At 40.1% G+C, this 16,425-nt stretch overlaps 1 protein-coding gene across 1 annotated transcript; it reads left to right on the forward strand.

The window, feature by feature from the left end:
- The first annotated feature begins 6,421 nt into the window (after positions 1-6,421).
- Positions 6,422-14,486, forward strand: LOC140556457 (serum paraoxonase/arylesterase 2-like). Its single transcript, XM_072680411.1, has 9 exons — positions 6,422-6,650; positions 7,785-7,855; positions 8,655-8,710; positions 8,989-9,151; positions 9,254-9,380; positions 10,622-10,822; positions 10,933-11,014; positions 12,828-12,956; positions 14,220-14,486. Exons 1-9 carry the CDS (start codon positions 6,574-6,576, stop codon positions 14,379-14,381), a joined length of 1,068 nt encoding a protein of 355 aa, XP_072536512.1. The 5' UTR covers positions 6,422-6,573; the 3' UTR covers positions 14,382-14,486.
- The last annotated feature ends 1,939 nt before the right edge of the window (positions 14,487-16,425 follow it).

Consider the following 16,425-nt stretch of genomic DNA (forward strand, 5'->3'; position numbering starts at 1 on the left):
CAGCTTCATTGTCTGCACCTGTGGTGATGTACAGCCATTAAGGTGCCTACACTGTATATATGATCACATGTACAGTAGCTATGCGCTGTCAGAAGGACACACTCAGAAGATCTCAGGCAGGCTGTAGATCCATGGGTTCCTCTAAGCAGCTGCCTAGCAGTGTGTGAAGAATAGTCCATGGTCCCTAAACAGGAGAAGGATGTAAGATGATGGCAAAGCGTTTTTAGTTAGCTGATTGCTCAGTTGTAATGTCACGCTGAAAGGCAAATCAGTATTAGTAAGAATTCAGAACCATAAAACCTCTAATCCTGGTGAAATTTGCATTGTCGGTCAGTGCCGAACTGAAAGTCGGCTGTCTTAGACCAAAGAACATCAATCAAAATGGAAAGAGCCAGCTTAAGACCAGCTTTTGCTGGTTATTGGTTTCAGAAATGTGCCCTATGCTGGTCAGCCAGCTGGCATAATGTTTGTTTGTTTGTTTGTTTATTTATTTATTTATTTTATTTATTTATTTATTTATTTATTTATTTATTTTTAAAACATGGTTGATGGTTCAGCTGGTTGACCAGCATGGCCGACTAGTGTGGTCAAGCTAGTCGACCAGTTACTTACACCAATAATAATAAGTGATGGCTGTCACTGCATCCCAATGAGAGGTAAAGCAAAAGACTCCCACAACCAATTTAACTGTATACTTCGTTATAGGATACTGTGACTGGCATTATCATCTATCATGATAATGATGGAATACAAGCCTTCTTCAGATCGGTGGAAAACCTTTTGCATAGGCTTCTAGATACAGCAGAGTACTTTTTGCCACTGTTAAATTGCCCAGCGCTACACTTTTATTGGTGTAAAAAAAAAAAAAAAAGCATTGGCAAAACTGGAGCACAGGACACAGTGCTTGCCTGATAGAAGAGAGGAGCTATTTCTGCATTCCTCCAGTTCGTTTCCATGGGGAAAAGGAGTCTATTTTTCACATTGTCACATGTCCTCTCCTCAGATATGCAGTCAGTAACCTATTTCAGGGCGGATCTTTTTAATATTGGCGTGTGACTGCGGCCTTTCGTGCGAAAAAAGAAGAAACGTAGGTCTCAGCAAATTCAACTCCAGGCTACTTTCACACAGAAACTAGAGGTATGTTACAAGAAGCTGCGTGTGCACTTTGCATGACCGGTGTGGCAGGTTTCTTTAAGCCTTGACTAAGGCACCACACCTACCTGCGGTGTTCAGAAGTATGGATGGTGAGGTAGTCCATGCCTTTGATCTGGAAGGAGGGTTGTTAAGACACCCCACCCCTACTCTGAAAGTGTCCACTCAACATGAGGTGGGGGATAGCTTGAGTCAGTCGCTGTTATCAGGGTTGTGAGTAATACTATGAGTTTTTATTGATTAAAAACCCAGGTAACACCAAGGCTAAGATCTCAACAGCAAAGCAGACATCTCTTGTTCACGTATTTCCACACTGAAAATCTGTAAACATGGACTTTGCGGTCCATATTGACTCTTCTTAATGACACAATTGCCAAATTTTTTCAGCAGCTCTTTCATGCTGCAAATCCCCAGTTCTACCACATCCCAAAGTTATTCTTCTGGATTCAGATCTGGTGTCTGGAAAGGCCACTGGAGAGCAGTTAACTCACTGTCAGGTTTATGAAACCAGTTTGAGACTACTTTGCTTTGTGACCTGGTGAATTATCATGTTGGACGTTGCCGTCAGAAGTTGGGTAAATTGTGGTCTTAAAGGGATGCGCATGGTCAACCACATTACTCAAATAGGCTTATGCATTCAAGAGACGTTTTGTTGGCTTTAAGAAGCCCGAAGTGTACCAAGAAAACACCCCCACGCTATTACACCACCTCCACCAGCTTGGACTGTTTACTCAAGGCAGGTTGGGTCCATGGAGTCATGCTGTTGGTGCAAGATTCTGACCCTGCCATCTGTGCGCCTCAGCAGATCAGGCTACGTTTCTCCAGTATCTGTCCAGATTTGGTGAGCCTGTGCCCACTGCAGCCTCAGCTTTCTGTTCTTGACTGCCATAAGCAGGACCTGGCGCAGCCTTTTGCTGTTCGACCATTCACCTCAAGGTTAGGCATGTTGTGCATGATGTACACAGCGGTTATCTGAGTCACTGTGGCCTTTCTGTCAGCTCTAACCAGTCTGGCCATTCTCAGTTGACCTCTGCAGAACTGCCGCTCTCCGGATGCGTTTTCTTTATTGCAAAGTAAACTCGTGAGACTGTTGGGCTGACACCAACAATCATGTCGCACTCAAAAGACCTGAGATCACATTATTTCTCCATTCTGATCACTGCACTGCTGCCACACATTGGCTGATTAGACGGAATTGCACGGATGAGTAGAAGTACAGGCCTTGCTATTAAACTGTATGTTGCTGCAGGAAAAGGAACGCTAGACCCCTGCTTTTTCTAAACAGACCACACTGAACTGGCATTATGTCAAGGTTAGGAGTTCATGGGAGTGTTGGCCTTGTTTAATATGAAAATGAGTTGGGAAGTAGCTGCAGCCGTGGTAGTTATTGTCTCAGTGTTTTCTTAATACATACTTGAGATTGTTCTCATAGTTCTGAAGCATAAAGATAAAACCATTGACTCCGACACTTGTAACAGAAGAAGCCAATAGGCAGATGCTGAAGTCGCTTCTTGTATAATTGGGTTTTGAGTCCGCAAGTCTTCTGTACTTGAAAAATACGTTAATAAATTTTGATACATTGAAAGTAGGAGAAAGGTTATTAAATGTGCTGATTTCCCAACATTTCTGCATAATTTAATGTACAGCAGATGGGATGGTTCAATCAGGTTGTTTTGCCCCAGATCTAATCCAGGTTTTTATATCGCTGAGTATCTGCCAATACTGATCTGATCCGAGCTGATCTTTGTGTTTGTATAAATAATACAGCCCCACAGTTTAGATAAGATGAGCTGCTGATTAATACATTCAGTAAAATCCCTTTATTTGTAGTATCAGTTTCTATAATGAGACATTCTGGACTGATATGATTTAGTTTGGTAGAGACTTTTCCTAAACTCCATGTTTTATAGTGTGTTTAATATCTGACTCTCCTCCCTGACCAATCAGCTCCCAGCTCCTTTACAAACACTGTAGTCTAATCAATGTCTGTGTGTGTAGTCGTGCACACTCTGGACTGATATCTGTGGTTGTTGGTCTACTGGTGTGAAATAACTGGTTTATAGTGGGTGAATGTGCTGTGTGTGATTAGGGTTTCTATAGCGTGTGTGTATTAGCATTAGCGTTAGCCTCTAATTGGTTCTGAATGTGTGCTGTTTGATTTGACTTCACATGTCAGTGGTGCTAATGTTATGGCTGAATATCTCTCCACCTCTCTTGCATCTTAATCATTTAAGTGTGTGTGTGTGTGTGTGTGTGTGTGTGTGTGTGTGTGTGTGTGTGTGTGTGTGTGTGTTAGTTATACTGTTACACTACTGCTGCAAGGCCAGGCTGTTTAAATGTCCCAGTGGGCAAACTACTATTGGGAACTGCCCATTTTCATTGGGATTCCCACTGGTTACATGCCTGTTTGCTTAAAGCGTTCATGCTGGAAATTGTAGTGAGAGAACACAGTTGGAGAAAAAGCATAGAGCAGTGTGAATTTATGTCAAAGCAATTAGTGATTTCAAAGCTTCAGTGATTTTCGCCGCACAAGCGACTAGAAACTTGCCTCACTGCCACCTAATGCATTACTGTGGTTGAAGTGATTACACATTTAACTTTAATTATATTGTTATTACAATGATGATCTCTCTTTCTCACTCTGAACAATCTACAGGACTCTAACCAGTTTGGCTTTAAAGCTGCACACTCTACTAAAACTGCTCTCATTGCAGTTACAGAGAAGCTCCATGCAGCTAAAGCTGCCAGACTGTCATCGGTTCTGATCCTCCTTAACCTCTCCGCAGCTTTTGACACAGTGGACCACAAGATCCTCCTGTCCATCCTTGCCAACCTTGGAATTACCGGCTCTGCATGGCGATGGTTTGCATCATACCTGCAGGGACGCTCATTCCAGGTAACATGGCAGGGCGACACGTCCGCTCCTTGTAGTCTCTCCACAGGCGTTCCACAAGGCTCGGTTCTTGGTCCTCTTCTTTTCTCACTCTACACTAGCTCTCTTGGTAAAGTGATATCCTCTCATGGATTCTCTTACCACTGTTACGCCGATGACACTCAACTCCATGCTCTCTTTCCCACCATCTGACACAGGTTTCTGTCCGTATCTCAGCATGCCTCGCTGACGTCTCTTCTTGGATGGCGGCCCACCACCTCAAACTCAACCCCAGCAAGACGAAGCTGCTGAACATCCCGGGAACTGCTGGACTTAAAAACGATCTTGCCATCACCTTTGAGAACTTACTGGTCACTCCTTCTACAGAAGCTCGAAGCCTTGGTGTAGTCATGGATGATCAGTTATCGTTCTCAAGTCCAGTTGCAAACGTAACTCGGTCCTGCAGATTTCTCCTGTACAACATCTAGAGAATTCGACTCTTCCTCTCTAGAGAGTCGCCCAGGTGCTCGTTCAGTCTCTCGTCACTTCCAGACTTGACTACTGCAGCTCTTTTCTGGCTGGTCTCCCTCTGCGCACCACTAGGCCCCTGCAACTTATCCAGAATGCAGCGGCACGGGTCGTCTTCAACGTTCCTAAATTCAGCCATGTCTCTCCACTGCTGCGTTCTCTTCACTGGCTTCCTGTAACTGCTGCCCACATCAGATTCAAAACCCTGATGCTGGCCTACAAAGCCAAGAACGGACCAGCCCCTCTGTACTTGATGGTAATGGTCAAAAGCCGATCCGCACCAAGAGCCCTTCCAGCTTCAAGTACGGCTCTGCTCGACCCGTCATCCCTCAAAATCCGCGGAAGACAAGCGCCCAGGCTTTTTTTTCTGTCCTGGCACCAAAGTGGTGGAACGAGCTTCCCCTGGGTGTCCGAACGGCCGAGTCGCTCGCGGTCTTTAAACGCAGACTGAAGACCCACCTCTTCAGAGAGTACTTGGGCGAATAGCAGAGTGGTCACCTTACTGACTTGTGTTTAGTAGTGTCTATTAGTCTATTCTATTCTAACTAGCTGAGGTTTTTCTTGGGTAAATAGCAAAGCACTTTTGTAAGTCGCTCTGGATAAGAGCATCTGCTAAATGCCTTAAATGCAAATCATGTTACTGTACCATACAGTTTAGATATAGATATTATAACTAAACATGTATCTCTATTTCCATTTTGTTCCATTTTTAGTTTTCTCCATCTCTTAAACACTGTTGCTGCCCTGTACATTTAAATAAAAATGCTCGAAAATGACTTGGAATAAATGTATTTTCTTATTTAACATTAACTTCAGAACATTTTTGCCTTCTCTGTTAAGTCACCATTTTGGAGATGCATGTTTTAGTGTGTGTATACATACATTCACAGTGGGGAAAATAAGCATATTTTCCCACCTACAAAGAAGGGAGAGGTCTGTAATGTTTTTTTTTTTTTTATCATAAGTGCACTTCAATGGTGAGAGACCGAACAAAAAAACAATCCATAAAATTGAATTATAAAATAATTAATTTCCATTTTCTTGCATGAAATAAGCATTTGCGTTTGCAATTACAAAGGTCAGACGTTTCCTGTAGTTCTTGACCAAATTTGCACACACTGCTGCAGGGTTTTTTGCCCACTTTATAAAGATCTTCAGATCTTTTAGGTTTCAGGGCTGTCGCTGGGCAAGATTTTCTTATGGGTTCAGATCTGGAGACTTCGACTCAGATCTCGCAAACTCTAATCTGGCCATTCTTCTGCAAAGCAACCTACAAAAGTGCTTGGTGTCAATAGACCCCAAATTCAAGATACCTTTGAGCCACGACCCTGCCAGAAATGAGCACCCCGTAACCCTAATGCAACAATCTCCAATCCATACACAACTCCTCGAACCTGTGCAGAACAAGATTCCATCCTGAGAGGGTGGGTCAAGCTGAGCCGTACTTCAAGCTCTGAGGACTCCTAGTACGGGTTGGGTTTTGACCAAGCGAAGGGTACGCAGCAAAGGAGTGAGATGGGTAAACATCTGGAAGAGTCCGGCTGCAGCTTTGTGGATCAGCGGCAGGGGCCTGATGGCACGGAGTGAGCTGCAGCAGTCAAGTCCGGAGATGAACTTGAGATCCACCTGTTTAGTTGTTTGCATCTTGCAGGGAAGTCTTGTGCAGACAGCAGTCTCTGACAAATGCACAGCCACCTCCTGAAGACCTCCTGTTTAATTGAATACATGAATATAGATGAATATACATTTGTTTATTTTCTCAGCCCAAAAATACAACTAAAAATATTTTATAGAAACTATATTTTTTATGCAAAATAATATTTAATATTTGTACACATTATCTGTATAAAACTCTATTAAACCTTATGATGATAGCAGTGACCATTGCCCTCGATTCCAGATAACGTGGTGCACGTTCACCTTTCCACCAATGGGCGGCTGCCTGGCTGGGTGGCGTCATGAGTAGATGTTTTGAAAGCTCGTGCCGTGCTCGGCTCTGAGGAAATAACCAGTCGAACGACATGGGCAAGGTACTGCTGCTGTCTGTGCTCGCCGTGGCTTTAGCTGCACTGGTCGGGGAACGATATATTGCATTAAGGTTGGTCACTTTCAGTAGGCTGTCAGTAGACGAATGTGGCACTAGGGGAATTGTGTCAAAGGTCGTGCGTCAGGTCATGCGGCTTCATGGGGCGCGTTAGTCATTTTTAAGGGGGTCTAAGTAGCCAGGAGTCAGCAGACAGTATCCAGTAACCAGTGCTAGTTGGCTAACTAGCTATATCAGCTGTAGCTAGATTGTGTGGCACTGGTACTGCTAGCTAGCTAAGACCTTCCGTACTCTGTACACACTGTATTCTTTATTATAGCTAATTAATATTCATAATATTGATAAAGCTAGCTACAGCCACATGCAAACGTTTGGGCAACCCTGGTCAAAACGTCTGTGAGACGTTAGCTAGCTTAGTGCTAGAGTAAGTAGTGCATGAGCTGCTCTCTAAAAACTCCAAAAAGGCATAGTATGCAAGTATGCAAGAAAAAAATATCAACTATTAAAAAAATATACATGTAGCACACTAATTAATGTATTATTTTTGTTTTAAAAAAAAATTTAAAGTGAAAAAAAAAAAAAAGAAAAAGAAAGAAGCACCCTGCAAAAGTTTAGGCACCCGAAAGGATCTGAGCTCTCGGGTACCGTTTGTCAAGGTCATGGTTTTAGCTAGAGATAATTAGCTTATTAATGCAAAGGCTTGTTCACAGACTCCTCAAAACCTATCCCAATTTTGAAAAAATATGGAATTTTAATTGATAATAAATTAATTAAAAATGAAAATAAATAATGCCAGCAAAAGCAGAAGAAGTTATGATGTTTTCTAGCAGATGTTTTTTTCCCAGGAACTGTGTCCTCGGTTCTGTGGTTCTGTAATCAAGGAGTTCGGTCACTTCTGAACCAGGGACAGTGGTCAAGTTGTAATCTGGAAAACCTTGATTGCTAGTAATGCAAATCAAGTAAGGATTAGCAGACTCTGAAGTGGTGGTGCACTGTTCTACTGTGCAGCGACCACCCCTCCCGCACAAGTATGACCATTATGGAAGAGTCACCAAGTCATATGGGATGTCCAGAATTTTGTGGTCAAATTGTGATCAAACAGCGCATTATACCTTTTAAACCTTGTTACCTTTTAAATATTTAAACTATTGTTTGTTTATCTTGTTGTTTTTGTTGTTGTTGTTGTAGTCATCTATCACTGGCCTTCAGAGAACTCACCCAAAATCACCTTCCCAACTGTCAGCTGATTAAGGGAATCGGTGAGTAAGATGCCAAACCTGGCAGTTACCGAACACACTGTATATCACCTTAACGTCATCGGTTTATTTGCTGGCAGCTACCAGCATAATAACAGCAAGCCATGGGAGTTTTGTATTAGCAGTGTGAAATAACATTGCACATGTAACATGGGACAGAGGTGAAAGAAATTGGTGGTGATCTCCCTCAGGTGAGCCAGCTGCTTATCAAAGCATGGGGTGGATTGTGTTATAGGTAAGAGAAAAGGTGAAAACAAGAAGTGGGACACAATGTCAGAGCATGACATTGCATTGTTTCAGTGAGGCAAAGGTCATGAGAGAAGATTTGGCATGGCAAGCTCATTTCATGATTAATAAAATGGCTTGTAGGCTGTGTTAGAAAAGCACAAGAAAACAAGTCAGTCGTGCAAGACGTTTGATGCCTGACATGCTTTTTAGGGCCAATAGAATTAGCAAGAAGTTAAAGGTGCAGGAATATACCTTATTTAAGCCTTTAGGCTAAAATGTGAGGGAACTTCTGCTATTCTGCTTTCAAACTGAACTGCAGTGTGCAGTGCTTCCGGTTACTCAACCATTTAGCATAGATGCAGCCTTTGGCTAAACTACGCTGTGCAATTTAACTCCATGACTTTGGTTGGGGAGGAAAATGCTTAGATGCAGCCGCGTAGATGCTGCTCTCCATTTATCTTGGAAGTCAGATGTCGGAGTTGACCGTGTTCCAGTTTATACATTGAAAGAGTCGGTTACTCAGCAGTTTGTGAAGAAAACTGTACATTCATGTCTTTCTTATGTGCCTAAACAGAGTTCGGATCTGAGGATATCACCATACTCGAAGACGGACTTGCTTTCATAAGCACTGTATGTTACCAACGGTTTTTTTTGTTGTTGTTGTTGTTTTTTTTTTTTTTTTAACCCTTTCAATTCCTGGTCATTTTATTTGTCTTTAACTATCAGGATTACATTTAGGTTGGTATGCAGTAATTTAGCAGACAATCATACCTAGATCGACTTGGAAAAATATGCCAACCATGGTGTAGCTGTAAATGTATAGTTGTATGTTCTTGTTGTGTCCGTCTCTTCCCTCTTTTATAAGCGTTCTAGTTCAGCTGGCATTTCCTTTTATTCAACATCCATAGGGTTTGAAGTATCCAGGCTTGCCATTCCAACCAGATGTTCCTGGAAGGATTCTGCTTCTGAATCTTGAAGCTGGACTGGATCCAATAGAGCTGCACATCAAGGGAGATTTTGACACCGACTCTTTCAACCCTCATGGAATCAGCATGTTTACAGATGAGAAAGGCATTGTTAACTTTTCATAATAAAAAAATTATATAAAAATCACCACCCACCCCACACTGTAAATAAAGCTTTGAAAGAAATGCTCTACTATTCTTTTTACAGATGGCTCCAGATATTTGTTTGTCGTGAATCACCCCCACCACAATTGCCAAATTGAGATATTCAAGTTCGCTGAAGAGGAAAAGGCTCTCCTGCACATCAAGACGATAAAGCATGAATTGCTGAAAAAGTATGTCTCTGCTAAGAGATTCTTGAGTAACATACGCAGCACCAGTGGTCAGCCTTTATTTATTTATTTATTTATTTATTTATTTAACAAGCAGCATTTGATTAGATATGTCTTTAATAGCCTATAATCTGTTGATTGAGCTGCCTTGGATACCTTAGCAACCACCAGATATACCATAGCACCTTGGAACAACCCAGCATCCACTTAGGATACTATAGCAACCACCTAACAATCATCACATAATCACCTAATCTAGAAACACCCTGGCAATACCGGGGGACTGTTTAGGACTTTCTGGGTTCTGTCTAACACTGCATTGTGAGTGATGGTAGAAGCCTGTCTGAAGTATTTGCCAGGTATTCTTAGCCTTAATACACAGCAGTTTTATAAGGCCATGTTACTAATTGTTTATAAGGCTACTTCTTTAACATTTTTAACATAACAGAAGAAAATAGTCATGGTGCAAAGTAAAACTGTCCCGTCAGCTCAAGGCAAAAAAGTACTTCCATTTTCTTCCCAATTTAGTCATTTCCTCTCATCTCCACTCACTAAATAGGATTCCCCCTATCCCACAGTGCACCCAGAGGAGCAAGGCCAATTGTGCACTCTGAGACCCCTGGCCAGGGATGGCTGTAGCATCACTGGGAATTGAGCTGTGATGGCAGAGCCAAGGTTTCGATGGCTGTGCCATTTGGGAGCCCCAAAATGTCCCATTTTGTAATTCAGGATCATCTTAACTTGTAGAGAGAGTGTATTTAAGAATTACGCTTGGGCTAAGATGCTTGCAGGAAACCCATTTAGAGGTTGCAAAGGGATGCTTTAAAAATGAATGAAGTTGAGTTGTGTCAATATATTTAAAAAGTTTAAGCGTGTTAATTACAACAATATTCTGTGATTAATTAAGATTAATTAATGCTAGCCAGCACGTCCTTGAATTTGTGTGTGGAAGAACAAATAAATGCCTGATACAGTGGCTTGTGGAACTTTTATAATACCTCAGTGGTTTTGAGCCTCTAACATGATGCAGCTCAAACACCAACGCATTAATAGAAAAACGGGATGACCAGTGATTGGACTGGATTAATCCCATCTGTTCATTTATTTAATGAACAATTTCTGATATTGACCAAAACATCAATGTGTGCATTCCTGCAGACCCCAGACACTATACTTATTCTTGATAGAAGTGTGTGAGTGAATCCTTGGAGCTTTCTCATGTTTCTTTCTTTTCATTTTCACAGTGTGAACGACATTGTAGCTGTGGGAGTTGAGAGTTTCTATGCCACCAATGATTACTACTTCACCAATGACATTCTGAAGACTTTGGAGCCGCTGTTGTCCATATCATGGTGCGATGTTGTCTACTACAGCCCTGAGGAAGTTAAGTCTGTGGCTGGGGGGTATCCGTCCACTAACGGCATCAACATCTCCCCTGACAAAAGGCAAGTCTGTGAGAAAAGTCGTGTGGTTGGTGTTGTGTAGTGGATAAAAACCACTAACCTAATAATTGCATAAAACATCAGCAAGTGACTTAACACTCTCTTCGGAACAGGTACTTGTATGTGTCGAATATTTTGAAACACAAGATTGAGGTGCTGGAGATCCATGAAAACCATTTACTATCTCCTGTAAAGGTATGCATGCAGTCATCTGAATTAGCATTGTTTCCCTTATGTTTCCCTAATGATCACATATGACCTTCTGTCCGTACTCCGGATTAATTTATGTCAGCATCTTTTGACACTGCCCTCTAGTGTTTGTATTGCTTAAAAGACGAATGGAGTGACGGTCAATTTTTGTACATAAAGTGTGTAGAAATGAGCCTGTTAGCTAAGATCCAAGTACAATGTTTGTGCTCTTTATTTGAAGGTTGCCTATATAGAGACTTAAGCATTAACTGAGCATTAAGTAATGAAGGTATAAAATCTCTTTTTTTGTAAATTATTTTCATAGAACTAAAACATGGGTCCAGAGCGATAGAACTTTACCATTTGAATGATAAATATGCCATTTATGTTAAGCTTGTTGATTGAATGAATTTTATATAGAAGTAAGATAACGTTAAACATGAAAAAATAGCTGCATTTTTTAAGAGCTGAAGGTAGTTTCATATTCTCATATTTGGATTTCTTTCACCACCAGTGGTCACGGTGTGCTCATAGCATCTTCTGTGGCTGCACCCTACAAAGGGAAGCTTCTCATTGGAACAGTCTACCAAAAGGCTCTCTACTGTGACCTTAAGTAGAACTTGCACTCCAACACCTTAGAGTGGTCACCGCTGTTGTTCTGCTTAGAGCCTGTTGGCACAACTACTGTGTGCTCATTTCTATAAATTTGGATAAGTTTACAATCATAAGCCTAATGACATCATTTTTTAAGAGCTGAAGGTAGTTTCATATTCTCATATTTGGATTTTTTTCTTTAACAGCTTTCTAACAGTGTTCATTTCTTAAGGATTATTGTTAGCAGCAATTTGACCAATTTCTGATTATTTTGTTTTCTTTTTATATTTCTATGAGAGTTGAGTGTCACAAGCGGCAAGCGCCAGGGGTGTAGCCAGTAGAGCACTAATAAGGCTTATTTATAATAGTTGTGGGGTCTCACATTTGCATAGTTGTTTAGCGCAACAAACTCACTATGCAGGTATCGCTAGAGAAGTTTGTAATAGTAACTTAACTATAATAACTAGGACTATCAAATGAACACGTTTGACCCAGGACTTCGTTAACAGTTCCTACTTGGCCCCCTTAATGCCGTATTTACCTTTAAAAATAATCCCCAGATAGAACTGTGAATTGAAGCACTGTGCTCTGCAGGTTCTGCAATAAGGAATTTGCATACCATCAGATAGCTGAGATAATACCTCAGCTCTAAGCATTTATCCTTGAATGTGAAAGTCCAAGCCAGCATAGCTCCTGATGCTAGAGCAAACAGCCAACCTTGACAAGCCGCACTGGATGAAGTCTTCCAGTGACTGACTTGTGAAGTCAATTGCAAAATGGATAGATATGGACTGTAGACCAGTTTTGATGGTCACTGAGGGCTAGCCAAGGTTTTACACATCTAAATAAATAAAGAGATGTGGAACTTTAGGTCTATGCCAGGTATTCATTCATTGATTTTTCTCATCTGCCGAAATTGATTTGAATTGTACATTTTTAAATACTTTCATAGCAAAAAGTTAAGAATGTGATTAATTTAGATTAATTCAATTGATCTCAGAGCGTGTAATTAATTAGATTTTTTATTTTTGACAGCATTAATAATAACATCACCTGACACATGCAAAGCCTGTACATTGCTTGCGTCTGTCTGAAATGCTTACTTTGTAAGCCTAGCACCCTCAAAGCCTCTTACCCCCTACATGCGCACCTGCCTGAGGTCATGGAGGCAAAAAAAATGTTCATCTAGATAGCAAATTATATTTGCGTTTCCTTTTTCACCCAGGATGTTGCATTAGGCTCTCTCTGTGACAACATAGAAGTGGATAGTGAAACTGGCGATTTGTGGACAGGCTGCCACCCAAATGGATTCAAATTTGCGCGCAGTGATCCGAACGACCCACCTGGCGCTGAGGTATGTAAATATGGCAAAATAAATGTTGTTTTATCTGCCCTCTGTTACAATTTTACAAACATTTGCAGTTGTCTCTACTGTTGGCATAACTGCAACCAAGCTGATGGATCAGCTGTGTCCCAGTGCACAGGACTAGAATAGTTTGTCCTTGTGGTGCTTGTGGTGCTTCAAAAACAGATCATACTGAGCTAATGAAAGTTTAATTTTCAGAATGAGGTAGTAAAACTTGCTGTATTTTTTTTTAAATACCATGATCGCACTTAAAAACGTCAATAGGGCCAATAGGGGCTCGTTGGTATGTCCTAATTTGACATAATTCTACTATCTGCAACTCAAACACAACCAGCTAGCTTCATGCAGTGTGGTAGGTGAAGTTGCTTTGGCAGTAGTGGAGTACAGTTTGAGTAGCTGGAGGTGTTGTACTACTAGTATAGAAGTGGACCTATTTTCTAGCAACTTCATTTCAGTGTTTGTAGCATGGAGGTAGCATTATTTATATTTGGGCTTCTCACCAGCCTCGTAAATTCAGAAAATCAAGTGATCTTGGAAATGATGTGCAATGAACCAATCATGAGACTCACTAAGCCAAATCTGGTCAATGAGCTGATCCAGCGGCCACTTCATGTCTTAGTGGAACCAGATAAAAAAAGTGATTTCTGCCACATTTGACTGAAAATTAAAAAAAAAAAAAAAAAAAAAGCAGATCCACAGAGCATCACAAGCCTAAGAAGGCCCTTGAACATACATTAATTGACAGTCATTTTATTAATCCATTTCATTAACTATAAGATCATATGATAGGCTAGATCCAAGCATAGATGTTCAGTCCAGCATTCAATGAAATGAGCTGTCATAACTTCAAGTTGAGCATCAAAATCGCAAAATGACTTCAAATAGCAAATGGCAATCACCAGGGTCCACGCACTATGCACCATTATGAGCCAGAACCAGTGAGCAATTGGGTAATAATGGGAAATGTTTTTTGATTGGCCTTATTCATAGTAGAAGTGAGCTCTCACATTTGCGTTGTTGCTCGCAAAACATTGAATAATTCACAGCAGTTACCCCTATATTTTAGTCTCAGTGTGTATCAGAATTATCTAAAAATGATGCCAATTTGGCAAAGTTAAGCAAATGTCACATCACTACAAGCAAAAGGATGCATAACCTCAGAGGTCTTTAACAATCAAAGCTACAACCGTTCAGGCTGTGTGTTCAGACGCATCTGCTGTATTAAATATAACATTTATCTATGTCCTGCAGGTCATCCGCATTCAGAATATCCATTCTGATGAACCAGTGGTCACGGTGGTGTATGAAGATGATGGTAGTGTGCTCATAGCATCTTCTGTGGCTGCACCCTACAAAGGGAAGCTTCTCATTGGAACAGTCTACCAAAAGGCTCTCTACTGTGACCTTAAGTAGAACTTGCACTCAAACACCTCAGAGTGGTCACTGCTGTTGTTCTGCTTAAAGCCTGTTGGCACAACTACTGTGTGCTCATTTCAATAAATGTGGATATGTTTACAATCATAAGCCTAATGACATCAAAAAAAGTAAAAAAATAAAATAAAATAAATAATAATAATAATAAATACATTTTTAAATTTATAAAAATAAATAAATGTAATACAATTTATAATAATTTTTTTTTATTAAAATAAACATGCTGCTTTATTGAAGGACATGCCAAAAATGATAATTTTTTTGGAATATATAAGAATGTTTTGCACTTTTGTTGAGTTATGACTGTCAAATAACTAAATAATTCAGCATAACCTATAGGTTTAGATCATTTAAAAATATATAAATTCAAATTATTTTACCAAATGCTTAATAAATAAAACTAAAGAGTTTATTAATAAAGTAAATTGTCAATGTAGGAACAAAATTTTGCATCTAGCATTTTAATGTTTTCATGTAAATTCAGGTAGAATTAAGTTCTGTCAAAGTTTTCTCACAAATGGGCCAATAGAATTGCACCAAAATGGCTGGGAATAACCCATTTTTGAAATTCCTTCCCCTGTAAAGTTGTTATTTAAGTTTATGCTTGAAATGCATTAGCATGCAGCAACTACATAACTTTAACTATTTAACTTTTTCTTTTAATATAGCTTCAAAATTATGAAATGGCAAAAATAAAGAATATTAATCATAAAATGTATTGTGAGGTGCATGTAGTTGCTGTTGCATAGAGAAACTCATAGTGTTAAGATTTTTGGAGCATTTCTATTAGTTCATTAGTCAGGACGGTTTGTCACAGTGTAAAGGGTAGTTGCCAGATTCACATGTCAAAAAGTGAAAAAAAACTAGAGATTTTTTACGTTTTTAATCATTTCTTTTTATAACAACCTGTTATCTCATCTATATTTAAGACATGATTTTTTCAGTCATGAAGTGAAGTTTAAAATGTAATAAACAAACTGGACCACTAGATGGAGCCCAATCTCCAATAATAGTAATAGTGTATACTGAATACAGGGTTTTATATAGAGCCAGTGGTTCTTTGACTCAACAAGTAAACAGTAAAACTGTTATATATGTGTGTATATATATATATATATATATATATATATATATATATATATATATATATATATATATATGCATGTATGTAACCTTTTTTATTAGAAATGCTATGGTGAAATAATTAGTTTCTGTGGTTTTCTCTGAATTAAGTTCTTTGCTGTAGACACTAGAACAAGCTGCGGGTTATTGGTCACATGGTTGTGGGTTTGATACCCAGGTCCACAAAGCTACTTACCTTTGGATAGCAGTGTTGGCTAGTTCGCTAACACTTTTTTAGACTATATTGCCCCAGGTGACATCGGTGGACAGCTTGTGTCCACAATTATTTCATACTCTGAAATGACCTTCTGTTTAAGGTATGACATACAGCTCCAAACAACCAATACGATGGGATCTTAAGGGTCCTTTTACAAGTGAAATACCACCACGATGGACCATCTGGATACGGCGAACTTCCATTGTGGCTGTACCAGCCCTGATGTCATCAGTTTTACACCATTAGCTGACATGTGATGCTTAGGGATAATTCCTTGCTTGGGGGGGCTCATTTTTACCACAGAGCTCATTTTTAATTTCACGAGTGGTGGATCCGTGTTTAGAGCTGTGGGTTATTGATCACAGGGTTGTGGGTTTGATACCCGGGTCCACTGAGCTACTGACCTTTGGCTAGCAGCAGTTAGTTAGTTCACTAACACTATTTTAGACTGTATTGTCTAGTATGTTAATCAACAGACAAGGTTTAGGATTATATTTGAACAATTTTAATTGCATGAACATTAAAAAGTTGCACCACATGAGTGTTCAACAAAACTGATACTGGTAGCTGTGTATACAAGTGTGGCCAGTTTGAGAGAGGTAACAGGCTACTTTACACACAGTCCAATGTCAAGGGGGGCCGGGACCAGTTTTAATTGGAAAACCTGAAACAATGTCCACTAGG

This window comes from Salminus brasiliensis, chromosome 5 (genome assembly GCF_030463535.1).
Source record: "Salminus brasiliensis chromosome 5, fSalBra1.hap2, whole genome shotgun sequence".
NCBI classification, from domain to species: domain Eukaryota; kingdom Metazoa; phylum Chordata; class Actinopteri; order Characiformes; family Bryconidae; genus Salminus; species Salminus brasiliensis.

Coding starts and splice junctions, on each gene's coding strand:
- LOC140556457 (XM_072680411.1), top strand. CDS start 6,574: ATGGGCAAGGTACTGCTGCTGTCTGTGCTCGCCGTGGCTTTAGCTGCA. Junction 6,651..7,784: donor GAACGATATATTGCATTAAG/GTTGGTCACTTT, acceptor TTGTTGTTGTAG/TCATCTATCACTGGCCTTCA. Junction 11,015..12,827: donor ATTTACTATCTCCTGTAAAG/GTATGCATGCAG, acceptor TTTTTCACCCAG/GATGTTGCATTAGGCTCTCT.